This window comes from Coenobita brevimanus, chromosome 43 (genome assembly GCF_032717465.1).
Source record: "Coenobita brevimanus isolate Jiangsu-jjx chromosome 43, ASM3271746v2, whole genome shotgun sequence".
Taxonomy (NCBI): domain Eukaryota; kingdom Metazoa; phylum Arthropoda; class Malacostraca; order Decapoda; family Coenobitidae; genus Coenobita; species Coenobita brevimanus.
The window spans coordinates 3,887,753-3,906,221 of record NC_136996.1 but is presented as its reverse complement, the minus strand read 5'-3'; the positions used below and the strand labels follow the sequence as shown (position 1 = coordinate 3,906,221).

General features: G+C 42.0%; 1 protein-coding gene across 1 annotated transcript in view; it reads right to left on the bottom strand.

Annotated features, from left to right (window-relative positions):
• Positions 1 to 18,469, bottom strand: part of LOC145397792 (unconventional myosin-XIX-like) — a 76,450-nt gene that overhangs the window by 33,326 nt on the left and 24,655 nt on the right. The window contains exons 6-8 of the mRNA XM_080270814.1: positions 17,686 to 17,859; positions 9,074 to 9,161; positions 2,022 to 2,128 (exon numbers count right to left, since the gene is read on the bottom strand). Coding sequence (XP_080126940.1) covers positions 2,022 to 2,128; positions 9,074 to 9,161; positions 17,686 to 17,859 — 369 coding nt within the window. The remainder of the gene's footprint in view (positions 1 to 2,021; positions 2,129 to 9,073; positions 9,162 to 17,685; positions 17,860 to 18,469) is intronic.

The window sequence follows — 18,469 nt, the reverse complement described above, 5'->3', positions numbered from 1 at the left end:
ACAAAACGCCTCCAAGTCACTCTGTCACCCACCATTTGACTACCCTCCCTCATATATCTCTCAACTCCATCCCTCCACCTCATCCTCGGTCTACCCCTCCCTCTCCCTCCCTCCACCTCACCTACATACACCCTCTTAGTCAGTCTTTCATTCTCCATTCTCTCCACATGTCCAAACCACCTCAGTGTATTTCTCCCAATCTTCTCAACCACATCCACATCCACCCCACAACGTTCCTTCGCTTCTTCATTCGTCAACCTGTCCCTCCATGTCACTCTACATGCTCCTCTCAAGTAACTCATTTCCACTGCTCCCACTCTTGACTTGTTCCCCTCTTGCAAGGTCCACACCTCGCTTCCATACGTCAGGGTAGGGATCACAATACTATCATGCAGTGACTTCTTAACTTCCATACTCACCTCCCTACTTCTCATCACTGCTTTCAGTGAACCAACAACCTTCCTTCCCTGCTGTACCCTTTCACGCACTTCATCCCCCAAAGTTCCATCCTTACTCATCACACTATCCAAGTACTTGAATGCACTCACACTCTCCATATCCTCACCATCCAACCTCACTGTACATTCTGTGACTTCATTTCTCTCAAACACCATAACTTTACTTTTGTTTACATTAACTTTCAGCTTCCTCCTCCTACACACTGTCCCAAATTCATTCACCAAACCTTGCAACTCCCATTCATCTTCACTCAACAATACTGTATCATCAGCAAACAGCAACACCGGAATCTTCGAAATCTCACCCTCATTCATTAGAACCACCCACACATCCACTGCCCTACCCTGCACCTCCTTTACAACCCCATCCATGTATATATTAAACAGCCATGGAGACATCACACAACCCTGTTTCAGTCCCACATTGAGATAAAAAAAATTCACTCAGCTCACCATCCACTCGCACCGTAGCCCTAGCTCCTTCGTACATACTCTTCACAGCATTCAACAATTTCCCATCCACTCCATATATTACTAATACCTTAACACCATAAGAATATTAAACTAACATTATATGCATCCTAAATCAATGCACTCATAATCATTCTCCCTCTCTACCATTCAATACTCACTATCAAACCTTTATTTAATTCATAAGCAATCATACCTGACCTTATACATGTTATACCTTTGTATTCATTCATTTCATTCCCTCGCATTTTTGTCCCACACAATACCATCAAATTATCTTCCTTTCCTGAACACCCTCATTCACTCTGTTCTTTTACATCCTAAAATCATACTTCTAATATTTCCCACAGCCACACAAACCTGCCTGATTGTTACTGGGCATTGTAGGGTATGGATCTACAGTAAGTGTGAGAACCGTTTCTGGGTAGCAAACTGTTTGGAGGGAATGGGGAATTTTGATCTACAAATGTATATGACCATCCCTTTATAGTCCTTTTACCTTACCTTGGCCCAGGTTTTTGTTCTTTTACCTTAACCTGGTTCACATTGTCCTTTTGCAGCTTACATCATATAGGTCAGGAGCAGAAGAAAATACTGTGGCTCTACATGATTTCCATAGCACTTCTTCACGACCAGTATGATATGCATATTAATCTCTTATTACAAGTCAATGATTTACTCAAGACAGAGAGATGTCAATTTTAGGTCAAGTTAATGTAAAAATGGTATAGTCAGTCCTCAAAAGCAGAGCTTACAGGAGTGGTAATTTTTCTCCTCTCAAACCAGAAATACCAAGAAAGACAGAGGTCACAAATATGTATGAACACATGTAAATTTATAAACCTCTACTTGAACTTCTGATTTAATGTATCTGTGGTTGCGTTCTCTGCCTATGAGTGAATGGTCATGTGGCTAGTTACAAAGCAGGGAACTGCACATCATTCATTTTCATGTCAGTACTTCCCAGGTTAGTGGCAGCCATCCAACTGCTGCTACTATCTCATCCATAGTCAACTACAGTATTCTGAATTAGCATGTAAAATAATGATTCACAACAAATTACTTAAATTATGCAAGTAACTGATCACTGACCTTGTTGCTACTATTGATGCAGATGGTGTGGATAGTCAGTGTTTCAGCCAGCCGGTCCTCACTCACACCTAGCATATCACACACTGCTCTCACATCTTCCTTATATTCTGTTAAAATATAAAGATCAACAGATATAAAAAAAAATATACCAGTATAGTACAACTCCAAACTTTCAATACAGTACAGTAAAGGTCCTCTCATTCGGCATCTGGTCTTATGATATTGCCAGGCTTTTGGCAGTTTTCATAAACAGTTCCATTATGAAAGTAGGCATGGATATGAAAAAGTTACTACATGACAGTACTGTGATACCAACTCAACGTATGGAAGTGAAGCTTGGACGTTGTTGGACAGACACAAGTCAAGAGTGAGAGCAGTGGAAATGAGTTATTTAAGAGGAGCCTGTGGAGTCACATGGAGAGACAGGCTGACAATGGAGGATATAAAGGAACGCTGTGGTGTGGATGTGGATGTGATAGGAAGTGTTAGGAGGAACACACTGAGGTGGTTTGGCCATGTGGAGAGGATGGAGGGTAAGAGACTGACGAGGAGAGTGTATGTGAGTGAGGTGGAGGGGGGGAGAGGGAGGGGGGAGGCTGAGGATGAGATGGAGGGATGGAGTGGAGAGGTATATGAGAGAGGAGGGTGTGAGTTGGGAGCAGGGTAGTGAAATGGTGGGGGACAGGACGATGTGGAGGCGATTTGTTTGTGGTCACCCAGTACAGGATTGAGGCGTCTGGCAATAGATAAATAGATAGAAGAAAGTTCTCTGTTCTTCCGGCACATGCTGAGCCGATCGGCACCTGCGATGGGGGTGCCGGATAGCCACTAGTACCCATGCGTCCATAGTTGCCAATTTGGCACTTTTGGTGCTAGATCTAGTGCTTTTCATAATAATTTAGTGCCAATGAATATTAGATTTTCTTCTCTACCTAGCACATATTGAAGCACTGTTGGTGCTAGATCTAGTGCTTTTCATAATAATTTAGTGCCAATGAATATTAGATTTTCTTCTCTATCTAGCACATATTGAAGTCCAATTCGAAAGTTTGAAAACTTTGTCATGCTATTTTATGGTGTACATATGTAAATACACCTAGGTTAAGGTAAGTTTATGTGTACTGCATCATTAAATACATTAAATATATGTTGCTAATTAAATACTTAGTGTTTAGGGCTGACCAATAGTACTTGCTAGACACTGTGACTGCATCGGGGTGACCAACCATGATTGTTAGGAACTTTTTGGTAGGTTTTCTCGGTCACCTGGCAGTTTCTGCTCTTTTGGCACCTGCTTGGTCCCGAAGATGCCAAATGAGAGGACTTTTACTGTACTGTTATAAACTTTTACCACACAGAAGAACTTTTATTCACCTGCCATTATATTTATGAGTCTTGAAAGTTGTTTCCTGTAGTTATAGTCACCTAAATGAGCAGGAGTGGGAGCAGCTCATTCTCCCCATCTTCTATTGACATAAGGATGTAGTGACACAACTGCCCCTACCCTTTAAGGTGAATGTAGATTTGAAGCTCTGGTCAGAAAAGTGCGGAGAAATAAGAAGTAAGACTTCCTTTTGCTTCTTGTCCCAAGATATCCAAGAGCCTTGCTCATACAAAGCAAAGACAGGATTATGAAAAGGATATCTCAGCTAATCACTTCAACATACCACCTAGACCCCAAACACCAAGTGCCATCAATGTAATACTGTAATGTTGTTTATACAGATAGTACAAGATAACACCTCTAGCTGCACTCTAATTGAAAGCTCTTGTGACAGTGAATGATTAGGGTTCAAATTCAGATAACTATTATTTAGAATGCAAGTTGTTAGACCCTCCATTATACTGTATTGATATAATATTTAATATGGCTACAACCAGATTACTTTATTTAGCTTCGGAGAGATTTCTTGTGTTACAACATGAACAAATTATAACCATTAATCTCTTCAATATATTGACATTTAATAATATGCAGCCCAGCTACTGCCAAATAACTCAATTCTGGTTAAGAAAGAACCCCTCTAATGAAGGGCTTAAAGGCAGGGTCAACCATACCCATCAGTGATAGAGACACATCCAACCACCAGCTTAATGAAAGACATACCATCCCTCTGGTATCTTAGCATTTACCATACCATTAGCATATCCTGTTTCCACCAGATATATGAGACCTTTGTCAATGCTCAGGTAAGGTTAAAGTTCTAGCAGATCCTCAGACAACAGATATAAACACTCAATCAAAGAGAAAGATATTCTCAAAGCAGTCTCTATCTTCAGCCAATCATTGAAAACATAAACAAATTTAATTTTTGGCAATGTGTAAGTATTCAAATTAATATTACATTACAACTGCAACAAATACATCATACATACATCATCCAATCCTGTGCTGCCCCATGAAAAGCACTGGAGCCATGGGCTAGGCAAGTTGGTCCTGACATTTGAGATGAGAGTGACCAGCATCACTCAACCCTGAGTGGCATTACGTGAGCAATAAACCTCAACCACCCCTTTGGATATAAACCTGCACCAGCTCAATCCAGTTGGAGTGCCTTAATTACCCATTAACCACTAGGCACCATAATTTGGTTATATTGTTACCACCCAGCAAAAGTAAATGGTTTCCTGGTGTACAGGAAACCATTTAGCTTGTCACTCAGTGTAGACAGACAGAAGGAAGAGGAAAGAAAGAAGGAAAGAAGGACATAAGAGGAAGGAAGGAAAGATGGAAGAAAGAGAGGAAAGGGCAGCCACCTGAGAGCAGCACTACATCAAGTGAGTGAATGGTGAGTGGCCACACCTACCATAAATACACAACACTATAATTACACACCTCTTACATAAAGTACCAGTATTAAACTAGTTTTATTATACTGACCAAGTCTGTGAAAGTTTTGGATAATAAATGAAACAAACCAATAGCTGTGGTACTAAAACTAGACTGTCATCCATTGTTGGTGTACAAAAGTGGAAATGGAAAAATCATTATCATCATCATCATCATCATCATCATCATCGTCTAATCCTGTGTTGCCCCACGACGAGCGTAGGAGTCCGGGACTAGGCAAGTTGGTCCTAACATATAACATAAGAGCGACCAGCTTCACTCATGCCTGAGTGGCATTACTTGAACAATAAATCCCAACCACCCTTTGGATAGAAACCTGCACAGGCTCAATCAGATTGGAGCACCTTCATTGCCCACTAAACCACCAGGCACCATCATTTGGTTATATGGTTCCCATCCAGCATTGTAAATGGTTTCCTGGTGTACAGGAAACCATTTGGCTTGTCATTCACTGTAGAGTCACCCATAGGCAGAAGAAGAGGAAAGAATGAAGGAATGAAAGAAAGAAAAAAATATATATAAAATCCAGGAAAAAAAAAAAAAAATCTGTGAGCCAGTTGCATGTTCTAGCATACTCTGTCCTTGTCACATCAAACAATAGTTGTGTTAAGAACATGAATTATTTAAAAATGGAGGTGATGCATTTGTAACTCATATTTCAAACTCAATGATGCACATAAATATACATGGTACAGAGGGAACAGGGATCGTGTTGAAAGAAGCCTGATTGATTACGTGCTCGTAGAGAGGTTGATGATGGGAATGGTTGCTGATAAGAGGGCCGTGAGAGGATGATGTGGAGGTCTGTCAGATCATATGACTGTGGTATGCAAGATCAAGCTGAGAGGAGTAGGATGGATCAGGAGAGAAAGGAGTAGTCAGGGAGAAAGACTGAAAGTTGAGAAGCTGAGGATCAAAGAAATGGCAGATGATTACAGGACCAAAGTAGAAGAGGAGTTAGAATCAGTGAACTGGAATGAAATGGATCTGGACAGCCTGTGGAATGCATATTGGGACTGCTTAGTCAGGAATGCTAAAGTGGTGTGTGGTGTGGCAAGAGGAACAACAAAGAAGAAAGGTATGGCATGGAGGGATGAGGACATTAGGAGAGCGGTGGAAAAAAAGAGGAAGAAGTGGTTAAAATGGTTACAGGATAGGTGTTCAGTTGAAATAAGAACTGAATATACTGAAAGCAAGAAGCATGTAAAGTCACTAGTGAAAAGTAAAAAGGAAGAGGTAAATGATCATCTAGGAAGAAAAATTAATCCAAATTACTCTGAAAATAGAAAGCTATTCTGGAAAGAGGTGTGGAAATCTAGAAGTGAAAGTGGAAAGAAATGTGATGATGTGAAGGATGTAGATGGTAGATTATTAACCCATGGGGATGAAGTAAGGACCAGATGGAAAGAATATTTTGAAAGCCTGATGAATGGGAATAGAGAGAGCAGAGCGGCTGTAAATATGATTGCTTTTGAGGGTGTGCAGAGAAGGAATGCAGTGACAGGAGACGTGAAACTCGCATAGGTGAAGAGTGCTGTGAAGCAGCTGAAAAACGGGAAAGCAGCTGGGGTCGATGAGGTGTATGCAGAGATGCTTAAGTGTAGTGGAGAGAGTGGAATGAAGTGCTTGTTGGAGATATGTAAGAAGGCATGGATGAGTGAAACTGTGTCACCAGAGTGGAAAAAGGCTGTGACTGTATTCCTGTACAAAAATAAAGGTGACCGAAGTGAGTGCAAGAATTATCATGGCATAAGTTTATTTAGTTTTGTAGGGAAGGTATATGGAAGAATTATTATAGAGAAAGTAAGAGAGATATCAGAAGAACTAGTGAATGATGAACAGGGTGGCTTTAGGAGTGGCAGAGGATGTGTGGGTCAAATATTTGCAGTGAGACAGATAGCAGAGAAGGCTTGTGAGAAGGACCATAAGGTGTTTATGGCATTCATGGATCTGGAAAAAGCATATGACAAAGTGGACAGAGAAGGACTGTGGAAAGTTTTGCACATGTACAGTGTTGATGGTAAGCTGCTAGGTGCCGTCAGGAGTTTTTATGATGGTAGAGAAGCATGTGTAAGGGTTAATGGGTATCTAAGTGAATGGCTCACAAGTGGTGTGGGCATGCGACAAGGCTGTGTGATGTCCCCATGGTTGTTCAATATACGATATATATGGATGGGGTGATGAGAGAAGTAAAAACATGAGTAATGGAGAGAGGGATAGCATTGGTAATTAATGGTGATGGATGGAATATCTCAAATTTGTTGTATGCTGATGATGCAGTACTGCTTGCAAGTACCAGACAAGAACTTAGTAGGCTAGTGCAGAGTTTTGCTGATGTCTGTGAGCGTCATGCCTTGAGAGTAAATGTAGAAATGTGTAAAGTGATGGTTACTGAGAGAGAAGGTGACTCCTAGTGCAGAGTATGCACACCACAATTATTTTAGCTGGCTTTATTCGAAACCCACTAAAAAAATATATATATATTTTCTCTAGCAAGATTTCACACCTCTGAGGGGAGGGGAAGGGTTGGGGTAGGGGAGGTTAAGCAAGGGCAGGGGAAGGAATGGGAGGAGAGAGGAGGGGAGAGAAGGGAAGGGGAGGGAGGGGACTGGAGGTATGGGGAGGGGAGAGGAGGGGAGGATAATTTTTACTATTTATCATATTTTTATTGGGGTGGTTCATGACCATTTTCCCCAGTTAGATTTGACAGCTTCGCGGGGAGGGGAGGGGGGAGGGGAAAGGGGGAGGGGAGGTTAGGCGAAGGGAGATGAGGGGAGGGAAGGGAAGGGAAGGGGAGGGGAGGGGAGGGGAGGGAAGGGAAGGGAAGGGAAGGGAAGGGAAGGGAAGGGAAGGGAAAGGAAGGGAAGGGAAAGGAAGGGAAGGGAAGGGATTGGAGGAATGGGGAGAGGAGAGGTGGGGAGGTTAATTTTTACTATTTATCATATTTATTGGGGGGGGGGGTTGTCACCATATCATTTTTTTTCTAAGCACATTACAAGGGTTTATAACATCTATACACACCAAAAAAAAAATTGATTTTGGTGATTTTTGTACATATTTTTGTGAAGAAAACAGGTACGAGCAACGTATTTTCTTTCTCGCTGGGGACATGTTGGGTAACTGTTATCAACTTTGATGGGCCATAGCTCGGTAACTATTAGGTCTAGGAGGAAGAGGTTTGCGTTTTCAGGTGTGTAAATTCAAGCTCTGTAAATCACACATAAAACTTTTAACCTCTGAGAAAGTCGAAAAATTGGCCTGTTTTTGCGTCCTGGGGGGTACTCGAGGCTGGAGAATTGCGTACCCTAGGGGTTAAGTGTCTACAAAGCATCAACTGGAGTGACAGCTTTGCCTTGTGCATAAACTCAAAACTCCCAGAGGTGACTGGAAACTTTTCTGTCATGTATTGTTTTTATGAATGTTACTCAGTCCACTAACCTTACACCACTTTGGGAATATGGTACAGTGACCTTGCTTCTGATTCTTACATCTGACTATTACTACTTTTCAAGTATGACAAATGGTGGGGATATGGAGAATGTAAGTGCATTCAAGTACTTGAGTAGTGTGATGAGTAAGGATGGAACTTTGGGGGATGAAGTGCGTGACAGGGTACAGCAGAGAAGGAAGGTTGTTGGTACACTGAAAGCAGTGATGAGAAACAGGGAGGTGAGTATGGAAGTTAAGAAGTCACTGCATGATAGTATTGTGATCCCTACCCTGACGTATGGAAGCGAGGCGTGGACCTTGCAAGAGGGGAACAAGTCAAGAGTGAGAGCAGTGGAAATGAGTTACTTGAGAGGAGCATGTGGAGTGACGTGGAGGGACAGGTTGACAAATGAAGAAGTGAAGGAACGTTGTGAAGTGGATGTGGATGTGGTTGAGAAGATTAGGAGAAATGCACTGAGGTGGTTTGGACATGTGAAGAGAATGGAGAATGAAAGACTGACTATGAGGGTGTATGTAGGTGAGGTGGAGGGAGGGAGAGGGAGGGGAAGACCGAGGATGAGGTGGAGGGATGGAGTAGAGAGGTATATGAGGGAGGGGGGGTGAGGTGGGGGGAGGGTAGTCAAATGGTGGGTGACAGAGCGACTTGGAGGCGTTTTGTCTGCGGCCACCCTTTGCGGGATTAGGGCATCGAGCTATAGATAGATAGACAGATAGACAGACAAATACCACACTTAACAATATGTAATCTTACCTTTGCTGCTTAAATCAATCCTCCAGTTAGTGTTTTCCCTCTCGTGAACAAATCTTAAGTTTCCTAAGTGAAGTAATGCAGCCAGTACCTATTAAAAACAAGAAAAAAATACTTGATGGTGTCCTTTTCAATAATAAATCAAGTATCTGAAAATTTCAAAAATTTCCACTGAAAATTCTAATATTCATTAATAAATGAAGAGGTTTTTGCAAGGTAAATCACTTGTAGGATACGAATATGCAGGCACCATGAGAAAGAGGTTATTAGCCACCTTATGACAATACTTAAGCATTTTAAGTGATGATGAAAGGAATAATCCCAGACACAGAGTTGAGGAGAGGGTGTGTGGCTTGTCTCAAATGAATGAGTGTCTCACAAGCCATGACTACTTTCCACCAGGGTTGCCAGAGTATTGTCTGCTCATTCAAAATGAACAACGTATGAAACTCTCCCTATACTTCCTATCTGCTCAGCATCAGGACCCCACTCATGCATAGTATGTTACTCACTGGCACTTCCTGTGAGTGCTGACTTGCTCTTGATAATGTGAAAGAGAGGAGGAGCAAAGTTACCTCTGGCACATCCAAACTAAGCAAGTGCTTTCAGATTCACTTAAAAGTTAATTTTTGGTCAAGTATAAAAAAAAAAAAAAAAAAAAAAAAAAAAAAAAAAAAAAAACTAATTTATATTCAATCTTTACAAACACCTTACAGAAAAGCAGCTAAGATGGATACGGGGAAAGCCAGATCAAAATAGAGGATCCACATGTCGTGCACCCAAAAAGAAATAAAGGTTTAGTGTGTCTTGTGTAAGATGACCAGAGGAGGACTGAGATCAAAGTACTCTGACAGGGTGAGCTCAGTACCACATCAGTGTTGGCAAACTGTGCCTCAGTTGTGCACTGTGTGTATGATACTAACTAGAGGGGAGGTGTAAAATGTTATCATGTGTCTGCAAACTGTGAGCATTAAAACAAAAATGAACCCTGTATCTCATGACTATCACAAAAAAAAAAATACCTACCTAACTCAACCCTACTAAAGCTGAGTGCAAGGCAGTAATTCAATTTTCTTGACTGAAAAGAAGGCCAGAGAAATGTCAGGTGTATAAGAGATCTTAACTGATTTAGGTGCATATCACAAGAGAAACTATCTATCTATCTATCTATTGCCAGACGCCACAATCCCGTAAGGGGTGGCCACTTGACTTTGAGTCACTGGTTTTATGGGGAGGGGCACTAACCCTCCACCAACCCACTTGTTGACATGTAGGGAGCACTGTGATGGTTATATGGTTACCACCCAGCGTTGTAAATGGTTTCTTGGCTTACAGGAAACCATTTGGCTTGTTACTCAATGTAAAGCCACCCGTAAAGGAAAGAAGAGCAATAAGAAGTGACAGGAAAGATGGGAAAAATAGGAAGAGAGGAGGGCAGGCACAGAAAAAGAATGATAAAGGATAAGGAAGAAGGAGGCAGCACTACATCAAGTGAGTGGATGATGGTCGCCACCACCTACCACCAACAAGAGAAACTGCTTATAATAAAATGCTCCAATCATTTGCAAGGAGCCAAAATGGTATCACACATCACTGTGAACTAGAACAATACTGGCCACATAACTTTTTTTTTTTTTTTATGTGAGGAAGAAGGAACCAAAGGCCGCGAGCCTGCAAAACTGTTCTTTCCAAGAGAAAAACATAATACAAGAGAGAGCCAAATTCAAGATCCGATCATTTCGAGATGCCTGGACACTGTGCGTTTGAAAGACTGGAAATCATAGGAAGATGGACATACAGACAGAGGGAGACATTTCCAGAGTTGACGAGAGACGTAAGAAAACATCATCCTACAGCTGGCAGAGCCACAGAGACAACTGGTGACATGTAGAGGTGTATGGTATGTAGGAGGACTGCTGGGCCTTGAGAGCAGGCTGTGAAGCCTATGCCCAGAGTCGGACACATAAAAAAAAAAAAAAAAAAAAACTGAGGTATGCTTGCCTCGGGTGCTGAGAGGCTATCCCCACCCTTTGGTGACGAGATCAAGTGGCGGCCACTTCAAACTGTGGTGCAAAAACACTTGCAGTTATAGCCATCGCCTGGCAGACCTGATCCACCAATATTGCGTCAGATATAACTGTCACCCGATAATTAGGGGTTACGGCAGTGTGATGGTATCACAGAACAATATACAGTAATCCCTCTAATATCCGAACGCCCAATATCCGAACATCCCCACTAACCGGACATAATCCTCCTGGGATCCAATATTCCCAAAATGGGCCAAAAACCGCAAAAAATTCAAAAAAAATCTGACTTTTTTCCCTCCCATAATTTGAAATTCCCGCCTGGCGCCAAACAGCTGTTACACCATGGTCCCTTCACCCCTTCCTTCCTCCCCCTCCCCCCTCCCCTGTCAGGTTGCCATTTGGTATTTTTCATTACCAAGTGTGGGCCAATTTGGTAATGAAAAATTCGTTTGGTAATGCATTAGAATAATGCATTACCAAATGGATTTTTCACATGTATGAGGATACACAGGATGGAGATGGTGGATTGTTTGCTCTCTCTGATTAATCTGCTACCCTACATAGTGTGAAAATAATCAACATGGTGTTAGTTATAAGGAGAGTGATTACATGTATTTCCACTTGTATATATAATTAGTGAAGAATATATGCTAGCTTTACGAATTTGGTATTGAAAAGTTATATTTGACAATGAAAGTTGAGGAGATTGGTAATGTGGCTGTTGCAATCTGGCAACTCTGTTACCCCACCAACACCAACAGTCACAGCTTAACTCCGATGGAGAGCAGATACTCATAACAGTGCAAGCCACAGGTGCTTGTTTTTTGTGAATAAACAGTGAATAAACTGCAATAGCTCGCCACTAGAACACACAGGAATTTACAGTGTTGTGCAGTGTTAAGAAATTAGAATTTAGAGTGTAGAGGATTAACTGTGGACTGTAAACTGGCGGTTCAAACCAGTCCAGGAGCAAGGGACTTGTAAGTACCCAGAATGTTTAATATTGTATAAACTCACCTCTAAAACCTCATTTTATGGTTCTTTTGCATTTATTTCAGTCTTTTATGTCCCTTATTGGTGTGATTTGGGTCTTAAATAGGTGCAATGCATGTGCAGAGGGAGTTGTATAGGTGTTTTTCAGAGTTAGGGTCCATAAGTAGAAGTCCATAAGCTGGGGCCCAATATCCGGACAGGACCACTATCCGGACCTGCCTATGGCTCTATTGATCCGGATATTGGAGGGATTACTGTACATACATACAGTAACCCCTTGTTTTATGTAGCAAATGTACCATAACACTGTACCACATACCAGAAACCTTGTGTAACTTGCAGTACTGGGTATGTGAGCAAACACTAGCGAAAAGCACAACTGCGCACCGTTGGGCTCCGGTGAATATCGTTTGCGCATTGCGCACCACACGAGATCATCCGCGATATTGTGCTTTCGCACATGAAAAGGCAGGTGTGCAAGTGCAAATTTATTTGCGCTCACACAACTAAATTTGCACTTGCGCACCTGCCTTGTGCACGTCCTGTGGATTACACACTGCGCAGTCCAAGGGACACGTGGTCTTGGAAGCTTCCCGTATATCTGGACAAGGGATGGGGGAGGCTCAGGCAGGTCACGAGGGTTCTGCTGGGGGGAGGCGGAAGGGACGGAGGGTAGTAGCATTTCTTAAAATGCTTCAACAGAGATAATGTATTTTAATATTTTTTAAATTATTATTCTATCTATTGCCAGACGCCTCAATTCCGTACGGGGTGGCCAAAAACAAATCAACTCCACATCGCCCTGTCCTCCGCCATTTCACAGCCCTGCTCCCAATTCACACCCCCCTCTCTCATATACCTCTCCACCCCATTCCTCCATCTCATCCTCGGCCTCCCCCTCTCCCTCTCCCCCCCTCCACCTCACTCACATACACTCCTCATCAGTCTCTCACCCTCCATGTATTTTAATATTTTTTAAATTATTCTATCTATCTATCTATTGCCAGACGCCTCAATCCCGTTTGGGGTGGCCACAAACAAATAGCCTCCATGTCGCCCTGTCCCCCACCATTTCACTGCCCTGCTCCCAACTCACACCCCCCTCTCTTATACACCTCTCCACCCCATCCCTCCATCTCATCCTCAGCCTCCCTCTCCCTCTTCCCCCCTCCAACTCACTCACATACACTCTCTTCATCAGTCTTTCACCCTCCATCCTCTCCACATGGCCAAACCACCTCAGTGTATTCCTCCTATCACTTCCTATCACATCCACATCCACACCACAACGCTCCTTTATATCCTCATTTGTCAGCCTGTCTCTCCATGTGACTCCACAGGCTCCTCTTAAATAACTCATTTCCACTGCTCTCACTCTTGACTCGTGTCCTTCCAGCAACGTCCAAGCTTCACTTCCATATGTTAGAGTTGGTATCACAATACTGTCATGTAGTAACTTTTTCACTTCCATGCTCACTTCCCTGCTTCTTATCACTGCTTTCAAGGAACCAGCAACTTTTCTTCCCTGCTGTACCCTTTCAAGCACTTCATCCTCCAAACCTCCATCCTTACTCATCACACTACCCAAGTACTTAAAACGTACTCACATTTTCCAATTCCTCACCATCCAACCTCGCTGTACATTCACTGACTTCACCTCTCTCAAAGACCATCACTTTACTCTTCCCTACATTCACCTTTAGATTCTGTTTCTTACACACTCTCCCAAACTCATCCACCAAGCCTTGCAGCTCTCCTTCGTCTTCATTCAACAACACAACATCATCTGCAAACAACAGTACAGGGAGTTTCCAAACACTACCCTCTCTCACCAGGGCCACTCCAACATCCACTACCCTACCTTGTACCTCTTTTATTACCCCATCCATGTACAGATTGAACAACCATGGAGACATGACACATCCCTGTTTCAACCCAACCTTCAAAGAGAAAAATTCACTCAGTTCACCATCCACATGCACTGCAGCCTTAGCACCATCATACATACTCTTCACAGCATTCAGCAACTTCCCATCTATTCCATATATTCTTAATACTTTCCACAATCCTTGTCTATCCACCCTCTCATATGATTTCTCCAAATCCATGAAAGCCGCATACAACTTCTTTCCCTTCTCTAGAAACTTTTCCACTAAAGATTTATGAATGAATATCTGATCTACAAAACCTCTTCCCTTCCTAAATCCTCCCTGTTCTTCTCCAACTAATTCCTCTGTTCATTCTCTAACTCTGTCAATAAGTATTCTACCATACACTTTTCCTATTATACTAAGATGACAAATGCCCCTATGATTACCACACACTTCTTTTTCCCCTTTTCCTTTGTACATGAGAATAATTATTCCTGACTTCCAATCCTCCGGGACTCTACCTTCCTCCCAGGCCAATCTGCACATTTTCCACATCCATTCTACTACTATCTCTCCCTCATGCTTCAGCATTTCACCACACATTCCATCAATTCCTGGGGCTTTCCCCAATTTAACATTCTTCAAGCTTCCACAACTTCTATCCTATTGATTCTTCCTGTCTTCTTACTTCCTTCCTTCTCCCAGCCATTCCCCAGCCACTTATACTCGCATTACTTCCATCCTCTATGTTCAACAATTACTTAAAGTGTTCTCTCCACCTGCTCACTTTTTCTCCCTTCTCCACTAGTAATCTACCATTTTTATCTTTCCCTCCCCTGCTAACTTCACTTCCACCCTGTCTTACTCTTTTCACCTCTTTCCAGAACATTTTCTTACAGTCCCTCCACTTTACACTCAAATTCCTTCCAAATTCCTCATCCACTCTCTTCTTTCTCTTACTAATCTTTTCACCTCTTTCTTTCCACATATAACTCTCTCTTCCGCCTCTCAACTTTTTCCACGCCCCTATTTTTCATCCATTCATTGTATGCTTTCTTCTTTTGTGCCACAGCCTTTCTCACTTCTTCATTCCACCACACTGTTCCTTGCACCCCCCTCTGTCTTCTCTTCATCCCACACACCACATCACATGCTGCACATATTTCTTCTATGAATATCCTGCACACACCTTCCACATCCCCCATCTGCTCCAATTCGTATTTGCCCAATCGTTCCTCCACTTCTCTCTTAAACTCTGCCTTTTTCTCATCCTCGTGTAACCTTTCCACTCTCCTTACAAATACTCTTTCTTCCCGTCCTTCCCTTCTTCTATTTCTCCATCTTATCTGGATATTGATTCTGGCCACCATCAAGTATTGGTCAGAAAGTCCACTCCCCCAACCTCTATAAGCTCTTGCATCCATTACACATTTTCGCATCCTTTCATCCACACACACATAATCAATCATTGCCTTCCTTTCATTCAGTTTACCACCCACCCTTCTCATCACTCACCATGTATACCTGTGGATCATTTTGTGCCTGAATTATTGTTATTAGTAAATAAAAATAAAGTAAAAATACATTATTTATTAAGAGTAGCATATGCAATTCCTTACAAAAATAATTAAAACATATTGTTTAAATCAAATATTCACAGCCTAATATTTTGTTAGGCTGTGGATATTTGATTTAAATAATGTGTTTTAATGATTTTCGTAAGGAATTACACATGCTATTGTACAGTATGTCTATACTGAATTATTAAATAAAAACGTCTTGTGAAAATGCAGATAAAAGTAAAACTGACAACATCACACCCTTTGTTTCCTTGTCCCTCTGCTTCCCAGCACTCACTCCTCTGTTTGAACTTCCACAGGTGAAAAAGTTACTGGATGACAGTATTGTGATACCAACTCTAATGTATGGAAGTGAAGCTTTGGCCTTGTTGGAGGGACAGAAGTCAAAAGTGAGAGCTATGGAAATAAATGAGTTATTTGAGAGAAAGCATGTGGAGTTACATGGAGAGACAGACTGACAAAAGAGGATATGAAAGATCGTTGTGGTGTGGATGTGGATGTGATAAGAAGTGTTAGGATAAAAACAATGAGGTGGTTTGGTCATATGGAGAGGACAGAGAGTGAGGGATTAACGAGGAGAGTGTATGTGAGTGAGGTGGAGGGGGGGAGAGGGAGGGGGAGGTCAAGGATGAGATGGAGGGATGAAGTATATGAGAGAGGGGGGTGTGAGCACTGAGCTGGGAGCAGGGCAGTGAAATGGCGGGGAACAGGGTGACATGGAGGCGATTTGTTGCTTGTTTGTGGCCAGTGGCCACCCTTAACAGGATTAAGGCGTCTGGCAATAGATAGATAGATAGTATAATAAAAAATAAAAGTACGTAAGTATAATATCTCAACATTTTACTGTACTGCCCGCAAATACATGCAACTGGTTTGCGCTTGCGCTTTCCGACATTGTACAAGCTAAATATTTGTCAGATTGCGCACTTGTGCTGGCGCAAGGCAGTGAACTGTGGACTGCGCATTGCGCTTGTGCAAGGTCCTTCTTTGTTTGCGCTGCCCACCACTAATAACTGGTTCCAAAGGAATCACTTATAGAAAATGTATGTCACAAAATCCCAAGGTTAGCCCCAAATTCTCCAAACAAACTCTGAAGAAAAAATTTTGTTTCCTCCCACTGCACAGATTATATGACTCATCAATCACTTCCAATCACCATTAATCAGATAAACAGTCGGCACTGTACGACAATGGCTATGGGGATGTAGATGCTGCCAACACATGGAAGAACTGACAACACCTTTGCTTTACTGGATACTTTGCCATGCCTAAGGCACACATCTGCTGCAATTTTTTTTTTTTTTTTTTTTTTTTTCCCCCCACTAGTACCTTACATAACAATCTGCCAGATGTGATATATTCGGGTAGTGCTGTGAACGGTGCCAACTAAATTACATATTGTGAATGTGTACAGTAGATCTCACTGTAATTTTTTTTAGTCCATCTCAATCACATTAAGCTTACAAGCATACCTTGTGCACTTGCAACTACCTGGATGCCATCCAGTTAATTACAACATGACACAGAATGAGCACAGTACTCTCAAATGAGCGTAAACAGTGAGATCCGGCACTGCGAGTGAGCAGGAGTGGGAATGGCACATTGGGCGACAATGCTATTGGCAGCCACTGCCACTTACATAACTTAAGCAAATTAATGCACAATTTGAATTGCTTAAAAATTCAATTTATAACAGATGTTTCCTTAAAGATGATTTTTTATAAGTTGAGATTTGTAACGTGCAGAGAATCTATACATAAAGAGGTGCTGATATGCAAATGCTACCACAGACAATGCTCTTACCACATCTCACAGAGTAAGTACAGAAAGCAAACCACACAGTGCTCACTCTGAATGTGCAGGCAAAACATTGGCAACCATGGGAGAAGTACCCATGCCTTGCATGGCATTTTGAACTAGGAACAAAAAGCACTACACCCTCTTCTCTCCTCTCAGAGTCTGGAATGGTTCCCAAGGTCACCACCTAAAATGATTAGGTAGTGCCCTAAAATGACCAGAAGCCTCTTCATCACAGTGGTACCAAAGAAGAAGCATAGACTGAGGGAGAACTAAATGAACATCTCTGCATAAAAGGACAGCAATCCATACAATAAAAACCTGAAAATGAGTCATAATAATACCTTAAATATCTGCTGCTGATGACTTTCTGAGAAATCCAATTGTTTAAAAGCAGTCAGTGTGTCCTGAAAGTTTTTGAGGTCTGATGCTGTCGTTTCTCTTGTTAAAATAACAAAATCTTGATTTGTTTTGAAAGCCAGATCTTGCAACAATCCAGCTCTAACTCCAGCCACAACCTGAGAAGAGAAATGACTTAATGCTAACGTACAAAACTACCTGCCTGATGTCGTAACCCTCAAATGCTCTGGGTAGGTTGTAATAATTAAACTTTAGCACAACAATATACGGTAAAAACTAAACCACAGACTCTTAATATGCCACTTCATACAAATTTACATTACATATCAATATACCCCTTCAGGTGACTCTGCATGGGCATAAAAGGCAACTTATCTCCATTGCCCCTGGTTCATCCCTAGTTCTGTATCATTGGCCATGCATCACTACTTCAAATTAGCAAAGATACTTTTTCTTTTTTTTTTTATGCAAGGAAGAACCAAAGGCCACTGGCCCGCAATAACTATTCCTTCCAAGAGAAAAACAAAATACAAGAGAGAGCCAAATTCAAGATCTAATAATTTCGAGATGCCTGGACACACTGCGTTTGAAGGACTAGAGATCATAGTTGGGAAGAAATACAGACAGAGGGAGACAGTTCCCGAGTTGACCTGTTGCATAAATGAAGGACTGGGAGTAACAGTTAACTCTTGCATTAGAAAGCTGGACAGAAAAGGGATGAGAATTTGTTGCTAGACGGGTGCTGGGCGCCCGTCGTAGAGGTGGAGG